The sequence below is a fragment of the Myotis daubentonii genome, chromosome 5, assembly GCF_963259705.1.
Source record: "Myotis daubentonii chromosome 5, mMyoDau2.1, whole genome shotgun sequence".
NCBI lineage: Eukaryota > Metazoa > Chordata > Mammalia > Chiroptera > Vespertilionidae > Myotis > Myotis daubentonii.
In genome coordinates, this window is record NC_081844.1 from 46261357 (window position 1) to 46288038 (window position 26682).

A 26682-nucleotide genomic window follows, 5' to 3' on the forward strand; every position below is an offset into this window, starting at 1 on the left:
CCCCATATGGAAGTGCACTGACCACCAGGGGGCAGCTCCTGCATCGAGTATCTGCCCCCTGGTGGCCAGTGTGCATCATTGCAACTGGTCATTCTGCCGTTCAGTCAATTTGCATATTAGCCTTTTATTATTATTATATAGGATGTCCCTATTCCCCTCCTTTTTCCCCTCTACCCAGCTCTTGCCCCCCACTTCTCTCTGGCTATCACCATACTGTTGTCTGTGTCCAGGGGTTGTGCGTATATTTTCTTTGGCTAATCCCTTCTTTAACACATTGTTTGCAGGTAGTTTTTATCGCGCACTAACAGGTGGCGCGGGCCATTTTTGCTAATTTTTTGCACAAATGGCAACGTTCAGTAAAATTACGATAACTTTAGTTTATGTATTTATACGTTACCCGCATTCTACCGCTAGTCTATAAAAAACGTATCCCGCGTCTATAAAATACGTGTCCCGTGCTCTACTACCAGTCAACGTAAAACGTATAAATATGTTTCCCGCATACAATGTGTTAAATTCACTTCAGGTCCTGGGCAGTGGGCAGGTGGCTCCTGGGGCTTGCGGGGCCAGCATGCCTGCAGCCCGGAATGGATTGTGTATGGGCAGCAGGCAGGCAGGCAGGCTGCTCCTGGGGCTTGTGGGGCTGATGTGCCTGCAGTCCGGGACCGGATCCAGTCCCGGGCAGCAGGCAAGCAGCTTCTGGCATTGCCCACGGGGGCCTCGATGGGGGCTCACACTGGCGGCTCGCGCTGTCCCGCCCTGCCTGCAGTATGCAAATTATCCATCATCTTTGTTGGTGGTTAATTTGCATATCTTGCTGATTAGCCAATGGGAGGCGTAGTGAAGGTACGGTCAATTACCATGTTTGGCTATTGTTAGATAGGACTAGGGGTCCAGTACATGAATTCATGCACTGTGAAAGGAACTGTGGGCTGCGAGGCTGCAGTGGGCACTGGGTTGGGTCTTGGCCCATCCACCATGCCTCCATCCAGCCCCTCCCACTGCGGCCTCCAGTCCCCTGTCTGCCGGCAGCCCCGCTCCTGCCACCACCTCTCCCACGTGCTGACAGTGCCAGCTCCACTCGCACGTGCTGATAGCACAGAGCAATTGGGGCTGGCGCCAGCAGCAGATGCAAGTGGGGTCAGCACCGGCAGCATGTAGGAGGTGCAGCTTTAGTGCCAACAGTAGGTATGAGTGGGGCCAGCGCCGGCAACAGGTGTAAGCACTCAGCAGGACTGCGACGTGCGGGAACAAAGAACTTTCAGTAACCACCAGAGGCTCGCCCCAATGACAGCAACTGTTGCCCAACTTAGTATGGCGCCCCTGCTCACCTGCTCCACCATTCCACCGCAGCCAATGCCTGCCATCTTCCACACTCTGCCTCCTGCTGCTGACATTCACCATGTTCTGTGTGTGTCCCCTGGTGGTCAGCGCACATCATAGCAACCGGTTGTTCAGTTGTTTGGTTGTTCGGTTGTTCCGCCGTTCTGTCTATTTGCATATTTGGCTTTATATATATATATATAAACATAATATGCAAAGTGTCCCCTCGGGAGTTTGACTGACTAGGAATTTGATTGCTTCCTATGATGTGTGCTGACCATCAGGGGGCAGCGTGGAATGAAGGAAGGCCCAGGCCGGCAGCTGGCAGCCCATAGGGACCTTACCCCTGCACGAATTTAGTGCACTGGGCCTTTAGGATATAGATAATACTTCATTGTATGTATATACTGTGTCTTGTTTATTCACTTATCTGTTGATGGAGACTTAGGTTGTTTCCACCTATTTTACAATATTATGGCTATGAATATAAACTAGAGGCCCAGTGCACAAAATTTGTGCACTGGGGGTGGGGGGTGTCCCTCAGCCCAGCCTCTACCCTCTCCAATCTGGGACCCCACAGGGGTTGGGCCTAAACCAGCAATCGGACATCCCTCTCACAATCTGGGACTACCAGCTCCCAACCGCTCACCTGCCTGCCTGCCTGATTGCCCCTAACTGCTTCTGCCTGCCAGCCTTATCACCCCCTAACCACACCCCTGCCAGCCTGATCGACGCCTAACTGCTCCCCTGCCGGCCCAATCACCCCCAACTGCCCTCCCCTGCCAGCCTGGTCGCCCCAACTGCCCTCCCCTACTGGCCTGGTCACTCCCAACTGCCCACCCCTGCTGGCCTGGTTACCCACAACTGCCCTCCCCTGCCAGCCATCTTGTGGTGGCCATCTTGTGCCCACATGGGGGTGGCCATCTTGTGTGAGGGTGTGATGGTAAATTTGCATATTACCTCTTTATTATATAGGATTTACATGTGGAGTCTCTGCTTTCAATTCATTTGGGTATATACCTAGGAGTGGAAATGCTGGATCATATGGTTATTTTATGTTCAACTTTTTGAGGGTAAAATATAATTCTTTTAAAAGTTAAAAACAAATATAGTAGGGCATGTCATTGATTTATATAACTCATTAATGAGGGAACCGGCAGAACACTAAAGTTGATTTAATGGAAGATTCAGGAGACTGCTTTGAAAGAAAGAGTGCTGGAATTAGATTCCTAAATTTGATGCAGACTTACTGTTCCACTAGGCAATAAAGGCATAATTTTTGGGGATTATCCTTAGACCTGACAGAAATCATTTGCATAATTTTTTGATTTATCAATCTTCTATAAGTTATATAACTTTACAGAGTCTAGGGGCCCTAATAAAAAAAAAAATGACAATTCAAAGAATGTTACATTTTCCTGGAAAACCATTTAACTCTTAGGTGGGCTTGTTGGGAAATATTTTAGTAGGACACTGGAAGGGCAAACAGTGATCTTCTGACCTTATCTACAATTTTTAAATAATTTTTTCTTAACTTTGTGTTTCCTTTCACTTTGTTTATAGCATATTTTACATTCACTTTTTAACAGTAGACCTAATTTTTAGAGGAGTTTTAGGTATACAGCAGAAAAAATTGAGCAGAAAGCATGGAATTCTCATATATACCCTGCTACTAACCATGCACAGTCTCCCCCACATCAAAATCCAGGACTGCTCGCTCCTAACCGCTTGCCTGCCTGCCCACCTGACTGTCCCTAACTGCTTCTGCCTGCCAGCCTGATCACTCCCAACTGCCCTCCCCTGCTGGCCTGATTGACGCCTAACCACTCCCCTGCCAGCCTGATCACCCCCAACTGCCCTCCCCTGCTGGCCTGATTGACGCCTAACCACTCCCCTGCCAGCCTGATCACCCCCAACTGTCCTCCCCTGCTGGCCTGATTGACGCCTAACCACTCCCCTGCCAGCCTGATCACCCCCAACTGTCCTCCCCTGCTGGCCCCATTGCCCCCAACTGCCCTCCCCTGCCGTGACCTGCCTCCTTCATCATGACCCGCCTCCTCTGCACCGGGACTGGCCTCCTCCGCACTGCGCGGAGTCGCATGACCCCAGGCCTCACTGCGCGGAGTGGCCGCTGTGTTCTGCCTCTTCTGTGCAAGCGGCCATCTTATGGCAGCCATCTTGTGACAACATTGTGCGTGAGGGCGTGAGGACCACCTAGACTTTTATTAGTATAGATCAGTGGTCGGCAAACCATGGCTTGCAAGCCACATGTGTGGCTCTTCCACAAAATACCATGTGCGGGCGTGCGCGTACAGTGCGATTGAAACTTTGTGGCCTGTGCGCAGAAGTCGGTTTTCGGAAAGGAGATAGACAAAACAAGTATACAAGACGAGTGTGTGGATGGGAGAGTTGGAAGGGGTGGACCTCAGTGAATGTGCCTCAATCAGATTGAGGACTTTTTTTAGCAAAGGCCAGCTTAGGAGGACCCTAATGAAGTTAATAACAATGTACCTACCTATATAGTTTAAGTTTAAAAAACTTGGCTTTCAAGAGAAATTTCAATCGTTGTACTGTTGATATTTGGCTCTTTTGACTAATGAGTTTGCCGACCACTGGTATAGGTGATTGAACCTAATGAGTCTTCGTAAGTGGAGGGCCATGCATGTTTACACGACATGGATAGAAACATTTATCAGGAAGCACCATCGTATCTACTGGAAGGCTCACCATGTGGGGGAGATAAGCCTTTGTCTTGGACATATTTGAGTTAATTTCTGTAAGTTGTCACAATCAAATTCAGATATGAAGTAATCACTTAAGTTCCATTATGAATATTAAGATATGTGTATATTTTGAAAAAAAAATGTCATGTAACTGTGCATGGGAGGTCTCCATTTTCTAGAGTTTTAGGGATTTTTTTTACTCTCTCTTTGATTCCATGTTCACTTGATTGGGAAAATATTACCTTTTTTTTCCAATGGTGCAGATATGTTCAGTGTTAGCTTATATAATCCTTAATGTATTTGACTCTGGCATTCGAAAACCATCTGCTTATGATTTTTAAGAATCAATGCATATGTTGAAGTTTTTATAAACATCAAGTTTAGAGTAGCTGTTAAAGGTAGGTAAATTAAATTTTACTTCACTGTCTATAATTTGGTAAATGTTTGCTGTTATTAAGTGCCTTATTTTCTCTAATTACTATACATTGTCTGAAGATCATATGAAAGAGAAAGTAAATTCCCCAAGCTTCTCTAGAGTCATTGCTTATTGCTTATGCTTAATTTTATGTTATACATTTATAAAGTGTGTGTCTACCTTTCCATATATGGAAATATATTAGGTCTTATTTAATATAAGATGAACTATCATCTCTTTTTATTTAATTATTCGGATTTGGATTTGAAGTTTATGACCTAATTCATTTTGATTATGCTAAAGGCTATATATAGATAGAATAGTATTTTATGTATTTTGAATGATTTAAAATAAGGAAGCTGAAGCCCAATACAATCTATACCTAGTACATTTTTGTACATATCTGAGTTCACTATCTAAAATTAAAATCATGCCCTGGCCGGTGTGGCTCAGTGGGTTGAGTGTTGTCCCATGCACTGAAGGGTTGCCGAATGGATTCCTGGTCAGAGCACATAACCAGGTTTCCTGGTTGTTCCCTGGTCGGGGTGTGTGCATGAGGCAACCAGTCAATGTTTCTCTCTCACATCCAAGTTTCTTTCTCCCTCTAAAATAAAATAAAATTTATTTTTAAAAAATTTATAAAAATTAAAATCAAAAGACCTGACCTTGATGCCTCAATGCTGAGTTTGACTGTATATACTAACAACCCAATTTGTGCCAAAACCTTATTTCAATAACAAATATATAATGTATTAAGTTATTAAATACGTTCCTAAGTTTACATATTCTTAAAATCTATGTCTCTTGATATAATTCAAAATTTTTTATAGAATTCAATTTTTACAAAGTTTTAAAATTAAAACATTTGGAGATGGGCCAAACCTCCCCCCGCCCCTGAAATATAATTAGCTATTGCTTAGTAGGTTTGAAAACATTTTTGTACCATAGTTGAATATAACATAATATTTTGTATGTGCTTTTATCTGTTTTGCATAATCCAGATTTTATTTGATTATCTCATTTTCTCTGTGTAATCATTTACATGTCTGATAGTTTTTCTTTTTCCTTCTGAGGAACATATTATATAATGTGTTATATAATATACATAGTTATATACATATATTATTTTTATAGTTTGCTACTTAGTAAAAGACAAGTAGAAATATTTTCCTTTGGCTTCTTGTCTATTATTAACTAAAGTTTATTATGGTTTTTGGGAAGCATAATAATAATGTTTAGCAGTTCCCATGCTTTTATGATAACAATTCCTAACCAACTAGTAATTTGTATTTATATAAAGGTAAAGCAATTATTGGTAAAGTTATATTCTGATGTTTGAGCTAGCAAGTGCTGCGGAAATGTCTGTAGAGCGTAATTAAATAGACACAAGGGTCTTTTTGTACTGCGGATGGAGCTCTTTGTGCTTAGTGACTGAGCTGTTTTGATCCTGGTTAATGTTAGAAGAGAAAGAATATTTCTGCTGCTAATCATTGAAGCCTTTTTAAATCCGCCACTGAATATGTTCTTAAAATTGGCAATAAACACACTCCTGCACACATTTCTTTTCTTTCCCTAGGACTACAGAGTTAATATCTTCCTGAGACAAAAATGGAACGATCCCAGGCTGAAGCTCCCCAGCGATTTTCGGGGCTCAGATGCCCTGACAGTGGACCCCACAATGTACAAGTGTCTGTGGAAACCTGATTTGTTTTTTGCAAATGAAAAAAGCGCCAATTTTCATGATGTAACCCAGGAGAATATCCTCCTCTTTATTTTTCGGGATGGAGACGTCCTTGTCAGCATGAGGTGCTTTGATCTTTAATATTCGTACATCTGTATTTTCCTTTTAAAATCAGCATGTCGGGGGAAGTATGTTAAATGACTTCTACGACCTCTATTTCTACTTTCAGGTTATCTATTACTCTTTCATGCCCATTGGACTTGACCTTGTTTCCCATGGATACACAACGCTGCAAAATGCAACTTGAGAGCTGTATGTAAAACAAAACTCTAAATGACTATAGGAATAAAAATATTTAAAATTTCTAGGCAGTGCATTCTACTAATATCTTAGATAGCAATGGTAAAAACGAAGGCTTTTGATTACAAATAGTCATTAGAATAATTTATTTAAGGAAATTATCGTTAGTCTTTTACTATATTAATTTGTAATAAAACAAATCCTCTTGGTACTATACTAATTTTGTATTACAGTTAAATTGATGTAGGTGTTCACTTCTAACTTATTCCAATTGCCATCTTCATTTGAAATAGTAATGTCGGCAAGATAAAGGAGAAAATGCTTTCCTAATAATTTTCTGATATTAAAACCACATTTTTAGAGCAGAAAATTTGAAAAACATGCAAAAATATTATTTAAGTCCTCCCAAGCATTCATTTTTATATCTGTGTATAAACATTATTATTATTATTATTTTTTACAAAATTGGATTCTCTATGTTTCTATGATCAGATATATTTCATATCATAAAACATGAAATAGGTGCACTAATTGAAATGGGTACCTCTAAAAATATTAATTTGCTAAAATACTTGACTTTTAAAAATAAAATTCAAAATATTAACACTAAGCCCTAGCCGGTTTGGCTCAGTGGATAGAGCGTTGGCCTGTGGACTGAAAGGTCCCAGATTCGATTCTGGTCAAGGGCATGCACCTTGGTTGTGGGCACATACCCAGTGGGTTGTGTGCAGGAGGCAGCTGATCAATGTTTCTCTCTCATCAATGTTTCTGACTATCCCTCTCCCTTCCTCTCTGTAAAAAAATCAATGAAATATATATTTTAAAAAAAGAACTCACCCATGCATTTAAAAAAAATATTAACACTAATATAAGGAATCTTTAACCTGATTAGTTGTTTACCATAACCTATTTATGTGGAGAATAAACAATAATAACCTTGTAGGCAAGCATATGCTTGTTGGATGATATGTTTTAAAATTAATGATTATTAGCTGTTTTTTATTTAAGTTACTAAATCTGGATCTTAAATTTGAATATTTATGGCTTTCTAACTATAAAATAAGATTTTGCAGATGTTAGTGTATATATGTCCATGTTGGTGTATGTATCACACATATGTGTGCTTGTGTATTTTCATTTAAAAACTCAACTATGTATTATAATCCATTCTATTATCAGAAGAACTAAAATATTGCTTTAAAAATATATGCACTTTAGAGTTGAACGGTAGGTTACTATATGCTGTAAAAGCCCATATGACCCGAGTCGTGGCCACATCACTTAAGCCAGAATCTGTGCTTCAGTATGCCATAATGATGGCCACTGGCGCGGGAGAGGGGTCGGGGGAGGATGGGATTGTTTTATTGCTCTCCTGTGGCAATGCAACCCCTTTAGGGAAGTTTATAGTTACTTCTTAAAAATGGTTTGGTGCTTATATTTATTTTAAATTTTCCAGGTAGTATATTGCATGATTTGAAAGCTAGTATCACTTATTACTTTTTCTTATTGATGACATTGCAGAATTCTCACATAATGTATATGACCCTAGGATTTTATATATAATATGCTGATTATTTTAACATGTTCTTTCTTTAAGACAACTATCTTTAACTTTTGTGTTAATATTTTCATCAGTGGCTATAGATATTACCTAATTTTAATAACAATTTCATGTCTCTTTTCTTATCATTTTGGTGTTGAATATTTGAATTATTAAAATGCTAAGAAAACATTAATAATTGCATTTCAAACTAATATTTCTATTTATTTTTGTTTATAGTTGGTTACACAACTGATGATTTACGATTTATCTGGCAGTCAGGGGATCCTGTTCAGTTAGAAAAAATTGCCTTGCCTCAATTTGATATTAAAAAGGAGGATATTGAATATGGTAACTGTACAAAATACTATAAAGGCACTGGTAAGTAATGATCTTTAAGTTAAACAAAACTAAATCCTATTTCAAAGATCTGTTTTAATATTAATATATGCTAAGGGCAAAATAGAAGAAAACTAGTTAAAAATAAGTTCAATATTTATTAGTATATCTTTACAATATTATATTTAAATTTCTCATAAAATTGCATTCACTAAAGTTTTTAAGAACATTTTTATTACTGGAGAATTTTGCCTTTTTTAATGTAGTTCTGGGTAGAAAGAGGTTTTCAATTTTTTATTTTAGTAATATGAACTTAGCCAGGTAGTGGTTTTCCAGATGTTATGAAGAAATTCTACTTTCGGCAAGATTCAATTTGGGACCAAATACTGTGGATATGAGCGACATAATTCATTTATACTCATCTGTTGTCTGTGAGCAATTTTTAGGTAGTGGTTGACCAATATTATTAGTTGTAAAAAGCATTAATCTTCATGCTGTGCAAGAAGCAATGAGTGTGTGAAGTAATTGGACATAAGTCAATATTTTTGTACGTTTAATATTATTGGCCTAGGTTATGGAACAGCCAAATATGAAAAGCACAACAAATTAACCTCATTCATTAATTACCTCAAGCTTTTACAGAAATAAAAATACAGTAATCACTACTCAATACTTTTATAATATGATTAGTCTTAACCTTTGAGTCTTTACTGATAGTTATATGTTACTGAGTGATTTTACATATTAAATATAGTGTTATTTTGATTAGCAATATAAATAAAAAGTGATTGATTTTTGATTATTACATTAATACTAATAATCAGTTTGACTTGTAAATACCATACAATTCTAATTACATTTCAGGAAGTAAATCAAGACAAAGATATTCAGGGATAGATATAAAGTTTACATTTATGGCAACATCTATGTTGACTGTTCAAAAATAACAATGTATAGTGTAATATATAGAATTCAGCAATATCAAATTTTTGAGCTAAAGTGTTGCCATCATGACATCATCAAGAACAAAATATAATTTAAAATATTTCTGTTGATATTAAAATAAAAGGTGGAGTGACATTTGCATATTGAGTGTTATAATAAATGCAACACTAGGCAACTCAGAGATAAAGTTAGTTTAAACATCTGTTGTTGTTGATCTTCAAATAAATGAATAGTCCTTAGGAACTACTTACATATAAATGGTATATAGTTAATTTTTATATAAATGTTATATAATTTGTTAATTTAATAACAGATTATTAAATAGTCTGGGGGGCTATTTACATATATTTTACATTATTTATTTACATAGAAATGTTATATAGCCTGTTACTTTATTTAAAGGTCAATAACAACAGATGCTTAAACTAACTTTGTCTACAAATTGGTTAGTGTTGCATTTAAACACTGCCAGAGGGGAGGGGAGTGATGGGGGGGTGAAAAGGTAAAGGGGAATAAGAGGTGCAAACTTCTTATTATAACTTTAAAGTCAGCAGGTCAGGGGGATGTAATGTATAGCCTAGGGCCGTAGTCGGCAAACTGTGGCTCTCGAGCCACATGCGGCTCTTTGGCCACTTGAGTGTGACTCTTCCTAAGCCTTAGGAGTAGCCTAATTAAGTTAATAACAATGTACCTAACTATATGGTTTAAGTTTAAAAAATTTGGCTCTCAAAAGAAATTTCAATCGTTGTACTGTTGATATTTGGCTCTCTTGACTAATGAGTTTGCTGACCACTGGTAGTGAATGTAATTCAATAAGATTATAATAACTTTGTGCTGTGACAGATGGTTACTAGACTTATCATGGTGATCACTTCGTAAAGTTTATAAATGTGGAATCATTATGTTGTACACCTGAAACTAATACAATATTGACTCTCAACTATACTTTGATAATAAAAAATAATTACCAAGTTTTTTGAAAGGCAAAACTGAAAAAAAAACTAAAAGTTTTTTGAAAGGCAAAACTAAAAAAGTGGTCATGTAAGTACTCAATGAACAAATCATAGACACATAGAATTTTAAATATAGAAGGGACCAGATTGATACTGAAATAAAATAACTGAGATGCAGGGTGACTGAATGTCACCAGGCAAATCAGGGCCAGCCATAGCCTAGGCATATAGTATAGTATTCCTTCTCTCTATACTCCCCATTCAAATTAAGGAGACTGACTACAGTTTTAGGGATTTTTACAATTCACTTAGTAATTATAATAAAAAAAAAACTTGAAAGTCATAAAAATCATTTGAGATGGTTGTGAAAACACATATTTAGCAGATGGCTTTTTGAGTTCTGGCTCTATTTTAGGCTTTGTTTCAACTGCTTTGTAGGAATTCTATGACTTAGTCCTCACAACAATGTTCTGAGTTCATTACTTTTACCGTATTCTCCCTGTTTACACATTAGGATAATGAAGCAAAGAAACTGCCCAAAGTCTACTGTTACTAAATGATGTCTTAGGATAGTGAGTCTGACATCACTACACAACCTGTAGAGTCAGTCCTATTGGACTTTAACAATACCCACATTCAGATTATATGCTTAACATTAACAGTCTATTGTTTTAAAAAAAAATGTAATACGTTTATTGAAGTTTTAAAATTCATCTAGAGATGAAAATAAAACTAGTAATCTTATTTCTAATTTTAAGTAATAGCATAAAATTAAGGACCAGCATTGAAAATTATGGGGCTTTTAATTTTTTTTTACACCTTTAATTCCTTCATTTAAAAGTCCCCAAATGGATTCAACAGTGAATAAAAGAGAGAACGATGTCCTTTTATAGATTCATACTCTAATATGGTAAACAAATAAACAGATATAGTTAATTTTAGTTCTGAGAAAAAAATGAAAAGGTGTGCTGTGGTAGAGAGTACTTGAAGAATTACTCAAGATTTATGAAAAGTAAAGCCTTTGTAGAATTTTTTGTTATCATAAATAAGTCCCTGCTATCTCATTAGTTACAGAAAAAATGATATCAAAAAACTTAAGGTTAATATAAAAATATTTGGCATTGTGTTTCAGTAAACATGCTTTATCAGCATTTACATGAATCATATGAATATAAGTAAATCATAAATTCATCTTTGCATAACATTGAGAAATGTATTTAGAAAAATAGAACATTCAAAACATATGGAATGCTTAATCAAGTAGTGAAAAAGATATAGAGAACAACATATATAAAATAATGGCCTACATATTCCTTAATGTGTACAGAAATATCAGAAATAATGAATTGGCTTTAACTTGATTAAAAATTGTTTTAATAATTGTAGAAATTGCAAAGGTGGAGAAATATGTGGGAAAGCAAGTATACAAAAATACTTAAATTGGAAGCCTGAGTGAATAATAATGAAATGAAATCCCACAGGAAATAGAAAATAAATTGAATTTGCCAATGAACATTTATATCAATTAGCTGCCCACCTGCCTCTCATAAATGTAACAGTACCAGGAAGAGATCAAAAAAGGTCAAGAAATGTTTCTCATAAAAGTTTATGGAGCAAATCGCGATAATATCCAAGCCTGTATTTTACTGCCAAATGCGTCCAGATCTTGGGAAGCTCCCCCAGAGGTGCCTTCCTCAGGGAGCGTGGTGGAAACTTGCTTTAGAATACAGGACTTGTGTTATTTAGGCTGTCATTTAAACATGGTTGGATAGAATGCAAAAATTTGTCTGAAAGCGAACAACTCTATAGTAAATTGTCATATTTCTGACTACTTGGGCTACCTAAAAATACATAAGCACATTGTGTCATTCCCTATTTCTCACATACTAGATGAATATAAAATTAACTTAAGTGATACATTACAAAGCCAGGTACTTCAGAACCACTTGTGGGAAATACTGTGAGCTTCTTAACCGTAGCATATTGGATTTATGAAAGATTATATTTTGGAAAATTTGCACGTGATTGTTAGTTAGAAACATGTGTTCTTGTTTGTCTGGGCAGGAAGTTAAGATGAGTGGCTGGAAACAGAAAAGGGAGGGACATTTTTGTTTTAGTTTATTGCCTTTTGTATCTTTTAAAACCTGTGTCTAGTTTTCATGAAATTAAAATTTTAAAAGAAAAAGAATAAATATTCTGCATTTATTGTTTTTTGATAATATGGAAGCATGTGGCATAATTAGAATTTGCTTCAGCCCAAATCAGCTATTTATTGTTCTTACATGTTAGCTCTAATGATGGCAAATTTTGTTATAAGCACCATTAATGAATAAATATGAAGATTGTTCTAGTGTCAGAAGTGTATACATTCTTTATAACCGGGAAAAATAGATAAATATTACTTTTTAAGTGTAAAATTGTAAAAAGTAATATTGTCCTTTTCCTATAATTATTTTATTTATTCATTGTTAATTTATTTATTTCAACATTTATAAATAACAATGTACAGTTTAGGCTGAACACAACTGAAGATATTTTAACTTCTTGGTATTTGTACATAACCTTACTTTGGTTGAATGGTAAATGACATTTTAATTTAAATTTAGTGCTTTAGGCATTAAATATCACACTTAAATTGCTGACTGAAAGTACTAAAGCATTTAAAAATTAAATACAAACATCTGGAAATATTCCAGTGTTAGGAGACTATTTACGTCACTTATTTTCTGTCTCAAGTCATCAATAGTTATTATGAGGCTGCTCATAATTTGTGATTAATTTGGGGGAACTAGTTGATGTCATGGCAGCTCCAAAATTATGTTGTAAAGAAATGTCTGCATTTGTCTCAGGTTATGAAAATGAAGTCCTTTCCCTCAGTCAGAGAATGTTTGAGGGCCTGGAGTGGAGGAAGGGAGAATTGAGAGGAATCTCAGATGCTTGTACTTTATAATATTCTATCTAAATAAAATGAGAACACTTATTCTCGCTAATGTTTACTTCCAATACATTCTTAGTTTTTAAGGCTTCAATATGCATATAAGTGTAGGAGACTGCCCTGCTTTATAGATAAGAAGTGATACACGCGGGTGAAAAATTATACTGACCACATGTAGTTCAGGGGTGTTTCTTTCTGGACTTGTCCGGATTTGGTTTATTGCTCCCTGTATGATTCCTTGAGATAATTTGCTCAGAGAGTAAATGAGAAGTTTAAGTCCATTGCAAATTCTCTGAACAAAGGCTTCTAGCCAAGGCAGGGATGAAAGTGGAGCCACACATTGGTATCTGTTTCTCAATGTCATAGTGAAGTTGTGAAAGGTCAGTTGAAACTGGCCCTATAGTGTCATCCTTATAGACCACACCATTCACACACACACACACACACACACACACACACACACACACACACACACTCTAGTTGACTTTGTGAAACTGTCTCAAATAGAAGTAACATAACTTATAGGTACCTTATTCATTTCTGAAGTTGGATGTGGGTGAGAACCTCATGCTTTAATACGTTTGTTTCGGAAGGGTACTACACCTGTGTGGAAGTCATCTTCACCCTGCGGAGACAGGTTGGGTTTTACATGATGGGCGTCTACGCCCCGACCCTGCTGATCGTGGTTCTCTCCTGGCTTTCCTTCTGGATCAACCCAGACGCCAGTGCTGCCAGAGTGCCTCTGGGTAAAGTGCTCCATACTTCCCTCTTGTGTTAGGAATGTGTGATGTCTTTAGTGAACTAACTATACAGTCAAATATTGGGAGTTGATGGCAAGCTTTTTCTTCCTTTTTTTTAACCTCCTTAAAACGTGCCATTAAGTTAGATTTTCTCAATATTTAGGCACTCTAATTAAGCTAAGTTTTTTTTTTCTCTGTGTGTGTGTGTGTGTGTGTGTGTGTGTCCTTGGGGCATTTTCAACAGTAAATCTATCCTACTTTGACTTTCATAAAATAATTATTAATACGTGATATTCACTGATAACTAAAGTCTAAATTCCCAAATAGTGACAAACTTAATAACTTTTATGAAAATCTTTCCAATAAATAATTTATACTATCTTATACTCTCTGTCAGGGATATAAAATCCTACTTCTTTTTTAAAAAATGACTAAGCATCACTTTCCTAAACATCAGTTATTATGTGTTATATCAGTGATGGCGAACCTATGACACGCGTGTCAGAGGTGACACGCGAACTCTTTTTTGATTGATTTTTCTTTGTTAAATGGCATTTAAATATGTAAAATAAATATCAAAAATATAAGTCTTTGTTTTACTATGGTTGCAAAGATCAAAAAATTTCTATATGTGACACGGCACCAGAGTTAAGTTAGGGTTTTTCAAAATGCTGACACGCAGAGCTCAAAAGGTTCGCCATCACTGTGCTATATCATCAGCAGTGGCTAGAAAGAGTAAGGGCTGGTTATCCATACTCTCCAATCGTTTTTTTTAATGTTCTGTGACATGGAGGCACCATTAGCCAGAGTTGAAAATCATGTCGGTACAGGGACTAAAAGGTCTGTGCTCAGGGAGATCATCAAGAGCCTTACTAATGGGTAAAGTGAATGAATTTCAAAGTAAGGACATATTGTTTGGAGTGTTTGTTAGGAGTGTTTTAAGTCTTTTCATGACTGTGTGTATGTGTATGTGCATGCATGTGTGTATGTTCTGAATATCACCTAGAACTCACATAGGTAAAAATGTGATATATCTGACTTCTCAGTGACTGACTGGTTGCAGAATTTCATTTTTTTCTTCCATCAGAAAAGCCTGGTGCAAATCTCCCTGTTCCAACTTAGAGGGATAATTAAATGAATTATAGATTTTGAAGAGAAGGAAACCAGGAAAGAAGCAATGAAAATGACGACATTGTCTGAATAAGAAACTTGGAGGTTTACATCTAATAAAAACCACAGAGACCAAATCTATGTCTTAACAACCAAACGTGTAGGAAATTTTATTCTAAGGGTCACGTATCAGTATTGAAGACAATGACAGTTGATACATTAATTATTGTAGAGGATAAGAATTAACTATGCAGTATAATTTTCTGGCAATAAAACACCCAAAACTAGGCTTAAATTACTAGACTTGTCAAAAACATTATGCATCCCCCCCCACCCCCCGCAAATAGTCAATATTATTTGGTTTACTAGAAATATTTTACTCTCATGTAGTAACACAGGGGTGAGCAAAAGTAGGTTTTTTGTGTGTGTGCCATTGTGGCATTCTTTTGAGTTAACAAAGCTCCTGTAACAATCATAACTTGCATGTCTTTTTCCATGTGAACAACTTACTTTTGCCCTGCTCTGTATAAATTGAAATGTCAGTACATATATACTATGGAATACTACTCAGCCATAAGAGAAGATGAAATACTGCCATTTGTGGCAACAAAATAAGTCAGTCAGAAAAAGCTAGAACCCTATGATTTCACTCTCATGTGGGATATAAAACTGAAACTTACAGGCACAGACAACAGTATGGTGGTTACCAGAGGGAAGGGCCTGGGAGGGGAAGTAAAGGGTAAAGAGAACCAAATATATGATGGCAGAAGATGATTTGACTTTGGGTGGTGAGCACACAAAGCAACCTACAGATGATGTATCCTAGAAATATACACTTGAAACATATGTGATCTTGTTTCCCAGTCTCACCCCAATAAAATTAATGAAAAAATAAAATATAAAGAAATGTCTGGCTCCCAGGGGTACTTTGGAGTTAGCTCTCCATGTACCGTTAATATTACATATAGCAGAATTTCCTTCTTTCCTTTAAAACCGGAATCATTTGCTTTCTCTAAAATAACCAGGAATGTTCTCTACTTTGTCTTTCCTATTACATTTAAAAAAATTGTGACCCTTATCAGTAAATTGCTTTATATGTTCTATTTTTGTTCAGATTCAGTTGTTCGTGGGATCAAATTCAACTCTATAACTGTCTGAAAGAATGCTAAAGAAACGAAATAAGCTTTGTAGCTGCCTCAGAGATACTAGAGAAGAGTTTTAGAGAGCTTTAATATTTAAGCCCGCTCCAAAAGGTGTTTTTATGTCTCAGTTTAAATTTCTATTTCTTAGTTTACTGAGTATTTACAAACATCCCCAACCACATTTAATAATGCTGACATAGAAAGTCTGTGTGTATTATTTCTTCTACTCTTTGTGCTTTCAAGGGACCTGATGAATTGTTCATGGGTCTCTGGAGCGTATTGGAGAGGGAGTTACTTAAAGAGTAATGGTTGCAGGACGTTTTTTCACAGGGCTAAATAGCAACTTTAATTCCCACTTCTGTTCCTGTAGGTATCTTTTCAGTACTCAGCTTGGCCTCTGAGTGCACAACCCTTGCTGCTGAACTTCCCAAAGTCTCCTACGTGAAGGCTCTCGATGTATGGCTCATTGCTTGTCTTCTCTTCGGGTTTGCCTCCCTTGTGGAGTATGCTGTTGTCCAGGTGATGCTAAATAACCCCAAACGAGTTGAAGCAGAAAAAGCCAGAATTGCTAAGGCTGAGCAAGCAGATGGAAAAGGTGGAAATGCGGCTAAAAAGAATACTGTGAATGGTACAGGGACTCCGGTTCACATTAGCACTTTGCAGGTAAGAATGAAATGATCCAACCAAATGATTTCCTGCATCATGGCTCTCTAGTGCCAGGAGAGAGATACTGTTCTGTGGGCGTAAATGTTTGATCGAATTGGCATTCACTCATTTTTTCTCATTGATGAAAAGAAACTAAGCACTACATACTTTTCGGAAAACAAACAGAAACCATGTAGGTCACATACTCATTAAGAAAAATGTCCAAGACCCTATCACGTTTTTGGTGGACTTTCCACTGAGTTTAATGATGTATCTCTGCGTTGATGGTCACCATCCCATGTGGAGGTCTTGCCAGAACTACAGACCACCTTACAAATGTTTCTCATTTGTAAGCTTTAGTGAAAGGCCAGAGGACTGTTGAAGAAGCACCAACCTTCTACTTACAGTGAAGACTTAGGGGAGCTATGCTCCGGATTAAATCCCCCTACATGTTTCCCATCAATTTAGAGAGTTTCACCCAGAACAGGACAGGCAGGCTACTTACTTATCGGGTGCCTGGCTAACAGGGAAATTAACACATAGTTTGAGATCTGCCCAGCTTAGGGGTGAGTACCTGGAGAATTGGACAGGTTTCACTCTTTCACGTTGTCTTGTCCTTGATCATAGGTCTAGGAATAGTGGTTGATGTTTGATAAATCCTGAGGCAACAGGCTACTTCATGGATTAGGATAGTGTCCCCAAAGTGTCTCTAATTGATGTCCTCTGGTTGGGAAGACTAATAAACCAATAGATGATTTCCACTGAGCTTAGCATGGAAAATTCCTCAAGAGACTATTGGTATATTGCATTCTAGAACCTTGAAACTTTTGCTTGCTCTGTCTATTTTCTGGCCCCATGCGACTCAGTTTGTTGACCACTCCCCTAAATGAGATAAGTATGCTACATACGTATTGTTATGTACAAAAGCAAGCAAACAATTCTTATGTGATGCTGTCTGTAGATTTTTCCTTTTTTGCTAAGTAATTGAACTCACTTTCTGAGACTACAACTAAGACTTCTGCAAATTATTAGTTGCTACTTTGCAGGACATTTCTTCAGACCTTATAACTCTTTAGTACCTTAATCATTTTCATAAGGAATAACATTTTCATTAATGGAGAGCTATCATGGCCTTAAAGAAGTAATGTCTTTGCCCAGCTAGTGTGGCTCAGTGGTTGAGTGTCAATTCATGAACCCAGAGGTTACGGGTTCGATTCCCGTTCAGGGCACATGCCCAGGTTGTGGACACGTGGCAACAGACTGATATATCTCTCTCATCGATGTTTCTATCTCTCTACCCCTCCCCCTTCCTCTCTCTTTAAAATCAATAAAAACATATTTTTAAAAAAGAAGTCACGTCTTTGACATGTCTTACCTGCCCACTTACAGCTTCCAATCTTACTACTTCCTCATATTTCCAACCAGCTAATCTGCCCACCCTCTAACTTGGATCCCGGTGAAGAGATCTGGAGATAGGAAGCAAAGATGTTCTGTAGAGCAGGTGCTTGATTTCAGGAGTCCCACAATCAGCTCCATTCTCTAGTGTGTGGTGGGGCCTCTGTAACTGCAGAAATTCTCTAGTCACACAGGACACCAATGTGCAGATGAGCTTGGAATCTTAATGCATTCCATGAAGTGGGGTATTGAGGGAAGGAGACACATGAGAACCAGATTTTCAGAGCACTGTAGAACATATCAAGATTATTTATGAACATAAATATGAAGAATAAATAGGATCCAGAGTATTAGACTGAGTTATATTATTTTAAATTCAGCTTTTAAGCATTGAAATAGTTACCTAATGAATAAAAGTTCAGAATATAATAACTTCTGTATTTTAATCCTCTATGTTTTCAGTTGCTAATAGACACAGACCTGTCTGGATTCTGAAATTGCTATGACATTTTACTACTACAAAAGTGGCAGAGTGATGCTTAGAGAGTTTAAACATTGACCAGAAATTCTAATATCCAGATGTAAATGTAAATTATTCTTATTTCTTACAGGCCAAAATGCAATTTCCAAAATTAATATTGTAACTATGTAATGTTTGTATCATCAGACAGGCTTCAAAATGAGAGAATGTGTCCAAAAATAATTTAGCTTTGATGTAAGCATCAAACTTACAGTAAATGTGTGTGAGAAATTTGTAAGATTGTTACACATTGACACATGAAAAAAAGTATAAAAAAAGAAATTAAACAATTTTTGCCTTTTTAATTTAGTGCTTTTGGTTTCAAAATGTATTTGCTCTAGTGTATTTTGCTTTCAGAACATTTTGCTTTTGCTGAGTAATTTCAACCAGATATGTCATTTATTTTTCGACAGAATAACAATATTAATGGGAGCATAATAAAATTTGGGTTATAGAAAACATTTAAGGATGATTTTTAAAAATTGATCTCAGAAAGGAAGGGAGAGGGAGAGAGAGATAGAAACATCAATGATGAGAGAGAATCAATGATGGGCTGCCTCCTGCACACGCCCCACTGGAGACCAAGCCTGCAACCTGGGCATGTGCTCTGAGCAGGAATCGAACTGTGACCTTCTGGTTCATAGTTTGATGCTCCACCACTGTGGCACACCAGCTGGGCTAATGCTGATTTTTTAATAATGTTCTTGCTAAGAAACATAATTGTGGGAAACTGATATAGGGTTAAGCCTCAGACTGACCTGCTGGCAAAGTCACAAGCAAGTCCTAGCTTAGAGGGCACAGTCCTCTTAGCATAATTAGGCTTGACCTTATAACACTCCCTAGATCTTATCTGGGAATCTAATGGGCTGAGGAAGTGCAGGAAGTATAACCATGGTGTAAACAAGTGAAACTCACAAGAACTGTGTAACTATGGTAACCACTACCTTGTTTACCTCTGACTATAAAAGCTTGGTGAGGCCTGAGCACAGTGGAAGTCCTTCCTCTTGAGTTGGACTTGCTGCCTGGCCCCCCAATATTCCCAAATTATCTCGTGTCTTTTCTCTCTCATTTGTGTGCGGCTCCTCTTCCAGACCCGAACCCTGAACCACGCGGGGCGTGGAGGGAAACACTTATGACACATAATGATAAAAAAAATTAAGAAAGATCAATGATAATTTAACCTAGCTTTTAGTAAGAAGTTTTCATAACTTCATAATTTTGACTACATACAGAAATATACCATTATTCATTTATAATTGTCTAAGTTTTCCCTCCTTAAATTTTGCACTTCCTCAGCTGTTACCAAATTTGGTTACTAATTTGTTCACTCATGTATTTCTTTTTTATTTAATAAGTACAGTTAAGGACCTACTGTTGTCAATATCATCCTGTTCTTAATACCTAGTATGTGCTATTTACAACAAAGGTATTTTGAAAAAAAAGACAAAATAGTATTCATGTCTATGGATTTGGATAAATTCATATATAAAAGTTGTTGTTCATGCATGAATAAAATAGTTGTTTCTTTATAGGAATAATGTGTTTTTAAAGTTAAATGTTGATTTAAATTTTGTGTAACATATAGAGTTTATTCATTTTGAGAATATTTTTATCTTCTGTGGAAATACCATTAACACATTGAAATCATGCCTAAGTCTTCTGCTCAAGAAACATCATAAAAGGTGATTTGTTATTAAATGTGTATAGACACAGACTGAAAAGAATCAGAAGGAAAACCTCAGAGGTTAAAATTTGAAGCATTAGGTGGTTTTAAATCTGCATTATTTTTTACAGTTTCATTATTATAGTACCTCATTTTTGCTACCAGTAATTTTGAGAAGTGACAAGTTTATATGAAAGTGAGACCCATATGAGATAATAATGAGAAATTATAAATTGGAGATTAATATAATCAAGATCACTTTTGAGAATGTGTTAATAACTAGGGTTACTATTTCTTTTATAAGCACTTTATTGAGTCCCTCTTCATGTGATAATTGTTTAAAATAGTGTTTATATTATAAACTATTTTATACTTTTATGTACATATAAATGATACATATGTGTAGAGAGTAATTAAAAAAACGAAGTTGTCTGTTTAAAATTTCTGATGAAAGGGACAAGATGAGATCAGCCAATTTGTTAATGAATCATGAGCTACTTACCTTATTGAGTTGTGTCTATCATTAAAAATTACTTCTGTAATAGATAGAGGTTCTTTCCATCAACACACACACACACACACACACACACACACACACACACTGATTTCAAATACATCTCTGGAAAAGGTTTTAACAAAATAAATAGTTAAATATTTAGTATAACCAAATTGAAACTTTTTGGAGTGCTTTTCTATGCTATATGTTAACTTCGAAGAAATCATTCTTCCCTTACTGACATGTTTACTATATTTAAATAATATTTATGAATAAATATTCTATACCTACATTTGAATAAACTATATAGATAAAATTCTAACATCATTAACATTGCTAGAATATAAAAATATGCTTATGTAAATATTTTTATGTAAATAAAAAGAATTAAAATTTATGTAAATAAAAACAATTGGAAGTATTTTTGTGTGACAAGTCCTAACATCACATAAATTTGGCTTCTTGTTTAGTTATTTACAGATACAAAAGCCACATATAAAATATCATTTACAGTAAATGCATTTCTATAGTAAATACATGTGGCTTTTTTGAGAAAAATAAAAATAACTGATAAGAAGTCATACTTTCTAAGTCTAAAGCTAGAGTTCTTTGTTTTGATGAATGGATCTAAAGTAAAGTGAGTGCATCTAAAGCTTTTAGAGTGGAAAATTCTAAAGGGGGAAAGTGTGGGATATCCACCGTGTGTCAGATTTTGAAAACTGCTTTGATGGTTTAAGGATAATGCAAACATTTGGTATGTAGAGTCTGTTCTCAATTTGTCTTCCAATCAAGGTAATTATGTACTCTTTACAAAAACTCACTGATACATGCTGAGACCTACGCATTCCTCAGGCAGCCCTGGAAACCTAGAACTTTAAATGCAGTCTTCTGTCCGGAACAGAATAATCTCTGTAGCATGCACTCTGGCTAAAATATGCACCATTTCTTCAGGTTCTCTGAGTGTGGTTTGCTAATTCAACTTTAGCCAACAAGTTAGGAATTCCTTTCACTAGCAAAGCTTTGATTCATGATGGTTGTGACCATCTTTTAGTTCTTATTTGTGAGTGTGGTTTAGAGACAACAATCTGTCTCATTGGGGTGGTAAATACCTTTATCATTTATAAACCACCTTATTTGGAAATAGTGTCCACAAGTCAAAGCTTATAAGTACCGGAAGATTTCTGTAATCCATATATTGTAGTAATATGGTCTGTGTTGTGATTAAATATTGGATTTTTATTCATTGGTCTTTCAGTTGAGAACTCACAAGCCTGGGAGCACCCAAGATAAATGTTTATTTGCATTTTGATCCCTTAACATTAAAATAACCCATCAAAGTTCATTCCATGACCTAAACCTTGAAAGAGGCCACATTTTAGAGTTAAATGTTCAGGCAATCTGACGGTTTAACCAGTTGTCTTTTACATCTGATTTTTAAAATATTCTTTTGAAGAGATGTGTTTTATAAACAGAAAATTCTAAATACACTCTGTGTTTAATTTTTGATTTTCAGGTTGGTGAGAACAGATGCAAAAAAGTTTGTACTTCCAAGTCTGACCTGAGATCTAATGACTTCAGCATTGTGGGGAGCTTGCCAAGAGATTTTGAATTATCCAATTATGACTGCTACGGGAAACCTATCGAAGTCAACAATGGACTTGGGAAATCGCAGGCAAAGAGCAACAAGAAGCCTCCCCCCGCCAAACCCGTCATTCCAACAGCAGCAAAGAGAATCGACCTTTATGCAAGAGCACTGTTTCCTTTCTGCTTCTTGTTCTTCAATGTTATATATTGGTCTGTATATTTATGATACATTGTTTCCCATTTCTATTAAAAAAGTCCCATTTCATTGTGACCAACCTCACTCATCAATGCCAATCTGTGAAGATATATTGCATTTTGGATGCCATTTGATTGTAAAAAAAAAAATGTGGCACCTTAATTTTGAATGGCAGCATGGTCTTGTTACATCTGTGCCCTAAAAATGATGTATATATGTTTAGCAAACATACTGCTTTAGGAATAAATGAAGGGTAAGCATACTACATAAAATAAAATTCAAATCATTCTCTGCAGTTAGTGTAAATTGCAAATACTTCAGATAATTCTGATAAAATGACATGCACGCTGAATCCTGTTATGATCACCATTCTAAGATATGTAGAATTTCAAATTTCCTTCCTTGTACTCTCAGAGAAAGCCATCTTATTCTTGTATAATTTTTGATGGTTTTATCACAGATTAAGCAAAGTTATATTACATATTATTTAAACTTTGTAAGTAGAGGTATATCAGCTATAATTATGTGGGCTCTGTGGAGAAATAAAGTTTAGAAATTTACTAATTTGTAAAACCAGCTCATTTTAAAGTGTGTCTGTGTTGTCAAAAGGCCAGATAATAAAACACATTAATCATTTTTGAAGTAATTGAAGGGATATCTGGATTTATGTAAATATACTGAATTCTGGCTTCTGATAAGATAAAAATAAAGGCTAGATACATTGACTAAGTATTTCTGATAAAAGAAATGGTATTTAACCCACATTAAAACCTAAATATATTTTCATGGACTTCATTTTGCTGATACAGAGTATACACAATAATTGTGCCTTACAAAGAGTGACATCTATTTTAAATTGGAATATAGCAAAGGATATGTGATTTTACATCATATTTAAGAAACCAAGAGGAAAATACCCTATTACTAGAAGTAACTTGAGTTGAGGTGGCTGGGATAAGGGGAGCCCATAATCATTTAAGACTTTTATTTTATTAAAATGCTTACATATTTTTAAGTAAAATTTAAATTTTTTCTTAATTCATTTATTTTTTCGCATTTATTTAAATATGATTTTTAAATTTGTCACAAAAAAATTAAAGATTAGGTAAATATCTTTGTTTATGTTAGGCCTGACTTCTTTGTATGTCCTTTTTTACTGAAAGTTCATCTTGTTCCAACCTGAAAATAGGCACTTTGTAGTTTCTAAGACTCCCATTTCCTAGTAACATCACAGTACATTTTAATGTCTCTAAAGCTGAAATTAGAACTATCAGTAATTCACATAACATAAATATACGACCAAATAAATATATTTATTTGGAGAGTTTTGTTTGTATCATCAATTCTATAATAAAATGTGTTTAAGTATTGTTTATATAAATTGTGATATATAATTTAATGCTATTCTATTGAAGACTTTAATAGTTGTTTGTAATGTTTTTCTTACAAACCTGTGTATTTCTTTGGTGTCAGTTGTTACTTCTCTTTCATTTCTGATTGCATTTATTTGGGTCCTCTCTCTTTTTTTCTTAATGAGTCTGCTTCAAAGTTTTGTTCAACATCTTTTCCTAAAACCAGCTCTTGGTTTCATTGATCATTTGTATTTTTTTAGAGTCTATTTCATGTATTTCTTCTCTGAACTTTATTATTTCCTTTCTTCTACTCACTTTGGGCTTTGTTTGTTGTTCTTTTTCTAGTTCCTTTTAGTGTAAAGTTTGATTGGTTGAGATTTTTCTTGTTTCTTGAGATAGGCCTGTGGTGCTATGAATTTCCCTGTTAGGCTACTTTCACTATGTCCCATACATTTGGGGTTGTTGTGTTCTCATTTTCATTTCTTTCAAGGTAACTTTTGATTTCTCCCTTAGTAACATGTTATTTATCCTCTGTGTCTTTTTTTCAGTTGTTTTCCCCTGTGATTGATTTCTAGTTTCATACAATTGTGGTCAGAAAAGATGCTTGATCTGACTTCACTCTTCTTAAATGTATTGAAACTTTTTTTGTGGCCTTACATGTAGTCTATCCTAGAAAATGTTCCATGTGCACTTGAAAAGAATGTCTATCATAGTGTTTTGGGGTGAGATGCTCTGAAAAATATCAATTAAATCCATGTGATTTAGTGTGTCATTTAAAGCTGCTGTTTCTTTGTTGCTTTTCTGTCTGGAAGATCTATCCATTGATGTCAGTCAATGGAGTGGTAAAATCCCCTACTATGTCTATGGAACTGTTGGTCCCTCCCTTTATGTCTACCAAGGTTTGCTTTACATATTTATGTGCTCTTATATTGGGTGCTTAAATGTTCTCAAGAGTCATATCGTCTTATTGGATTGTTCCCTTTATCATTACATAGTGTTCTTCTCTGTCTCTTACTATAGTCTTTGTTTTAAAGTCTATTTGTCAGATATAAGTATTGCTATTCCAGCTTTTGTTTTATTCCTTTTTGCATGAAATACCTTTTTCCATCCATTTACTTTTAGGCTGTGTGTAGCTCTCATTCTGAGGTGGGTCTCTTGTAGACAGCATATGTGTTTTCTTACCCACTCAGCTCCCTAGGCCTTTTGATTGAAGCATTTAAGCCATTTACATTTAAAGTGATTATTGCTAGGTATGTAATAATGCCATTTTACTCATTTAACTATGTTCCTTGTTTGTTTGTTTTTTCTTCTTTTTCTTAAAGGAGAACATTTAACTTTTTTGTTTTGGTAGTAACAATCTCCTTTAGTTTTTTCTTTAACATTACTGGTTGATGGTAAAAAAAAAAAAACAAAAAAAAACAAAAAAAAACAAACAAAAAACAAAAAACAAAACAAAAAAAAACACCTAACACCAAAAACCTCCTTTAGTTTTTCCCTGTCTTAGAAGCTCTTAATTTCTCCTATTTTATAAGATAGCCTTGCAAAAGCCAAGATTTGATAGCAGCCCAAGTGCCCATCAGTAGATGAGTAGATAAAAAAGCTGTGATATATTTACACAATGAGATACTACTCAGCCATGGCAAAGAAGGAAATCTTAATCTTTGGTGACAGCTTGGATGGGCCTGGAAAGTATTATGCTAAGTGAAATACACCAGTCAGAGAAGGACAAGTACCATATGATTTCAATATGTAGAACCGAATGAACAAAATAACCAACCAAACAAAATAGAAACAGACTCATGGATATAGAGAACAGATTGACAGCTGTCTCAGAGGATAAAGCAGGTCGGGAGTTTGGTGAAGAATGTCAAGGGATTAAGCAAAGAAAAAAACTCAGACACAGACAACAGTAGGGTGATTACCAGGGCAAAATAGGGGTGACAGAGTTAGAAGAGGGTAAAGCTGGGATTAATGGTGATAGAAGGAGTAAAAATATTTTACAGACTTACTTGTTACTAATATTAATGGACAATATGGATGTAATATTCAAGGTTTGTTATACTCTTAGTGTGTATAAGTACATAAAAACTTGATATTTTATGTTTTTATACATTGTGCATTCTCTCTACATACACATGTGTAATTATACATATGCATACATGTTATTTTACTTTTCCCTTAACCAGTAAGAACAATGAGAAAATTAATGAATCCCATTTCAGTTGAAATTTCTATACTCCAACTAATAAATGCATTCTTATTGCCATAAGTATTTTTAACTTTCTCAAATTTCACATATCACACCCAAGACAGTCGTTTCTAAGCCTTCTCAGAGTTTATTACTAAACAAAAAATTGTAAATCAGTAAATCCTTATTAGGTATTTAATATGTTAAAGGCTTTGTGTTACCCAAAATTATAAAGAGGAATAAAATATATGTCTCGTTCTTAAATAACAATCAATATAGTATTTTGCATATTTATGTTAAATATGCAAATCACTACAATATAAATAAGAATATAATTCATATTTAAAAGCATAAGAAAGAACAAACTAAATTATTTGTCTAAAAGAAAAACACCCGTCTTAAAGAAAAATGAATAAGAAATACTTCAATAAAGGTAAATAAAGGTCATTTTACTATAGGTCATACAATTTTGAATCTAGATGCTAATTAAATGAAAA

The 26682-nt window shown here is 35.5% G+C and overlaps 1 protein-coding gene across 1 annotated transcript in view; it reads left to right on the forward strand.

The window, feature by feature from the left end:
• Positions 1 to 23969, forward strand: part of GLRB (glycine receptor beta) — a 52009-nt gene extending 28040 nt beyond the window's left edge. Inside the window, exons 5-10 of the mRNA XM_059697702.1 lie at positions 6038 to 6267; positions 6372 to 6454; positions 8223 to 8363; positions 13748 to 13900; positions 16517 to 16809; positions 22379 to 23969. Coding sequence (XP_059553685.1) covers positions 6038 to 6267; positions 6372 to 6454; positions 8223 to 8363; positions 13748 to 13900; positions 16517 to 16809; positions 22379 to 22675 — 1197 coding nt within the window. The 3' untranslated portion in view covers positions 22676 to 23969. The remainder of the gene's footprint in view (positions 1 to 6037; positions 6268 to 6371; positions 6455 to 8222; positions 8364 to 13747; positions 13901 to 16516; positions 16810 to 22378) is intronic.
• The last annotated feature ends 2713 nt before the right edge of the window (positions 23970 to 26682 follow it).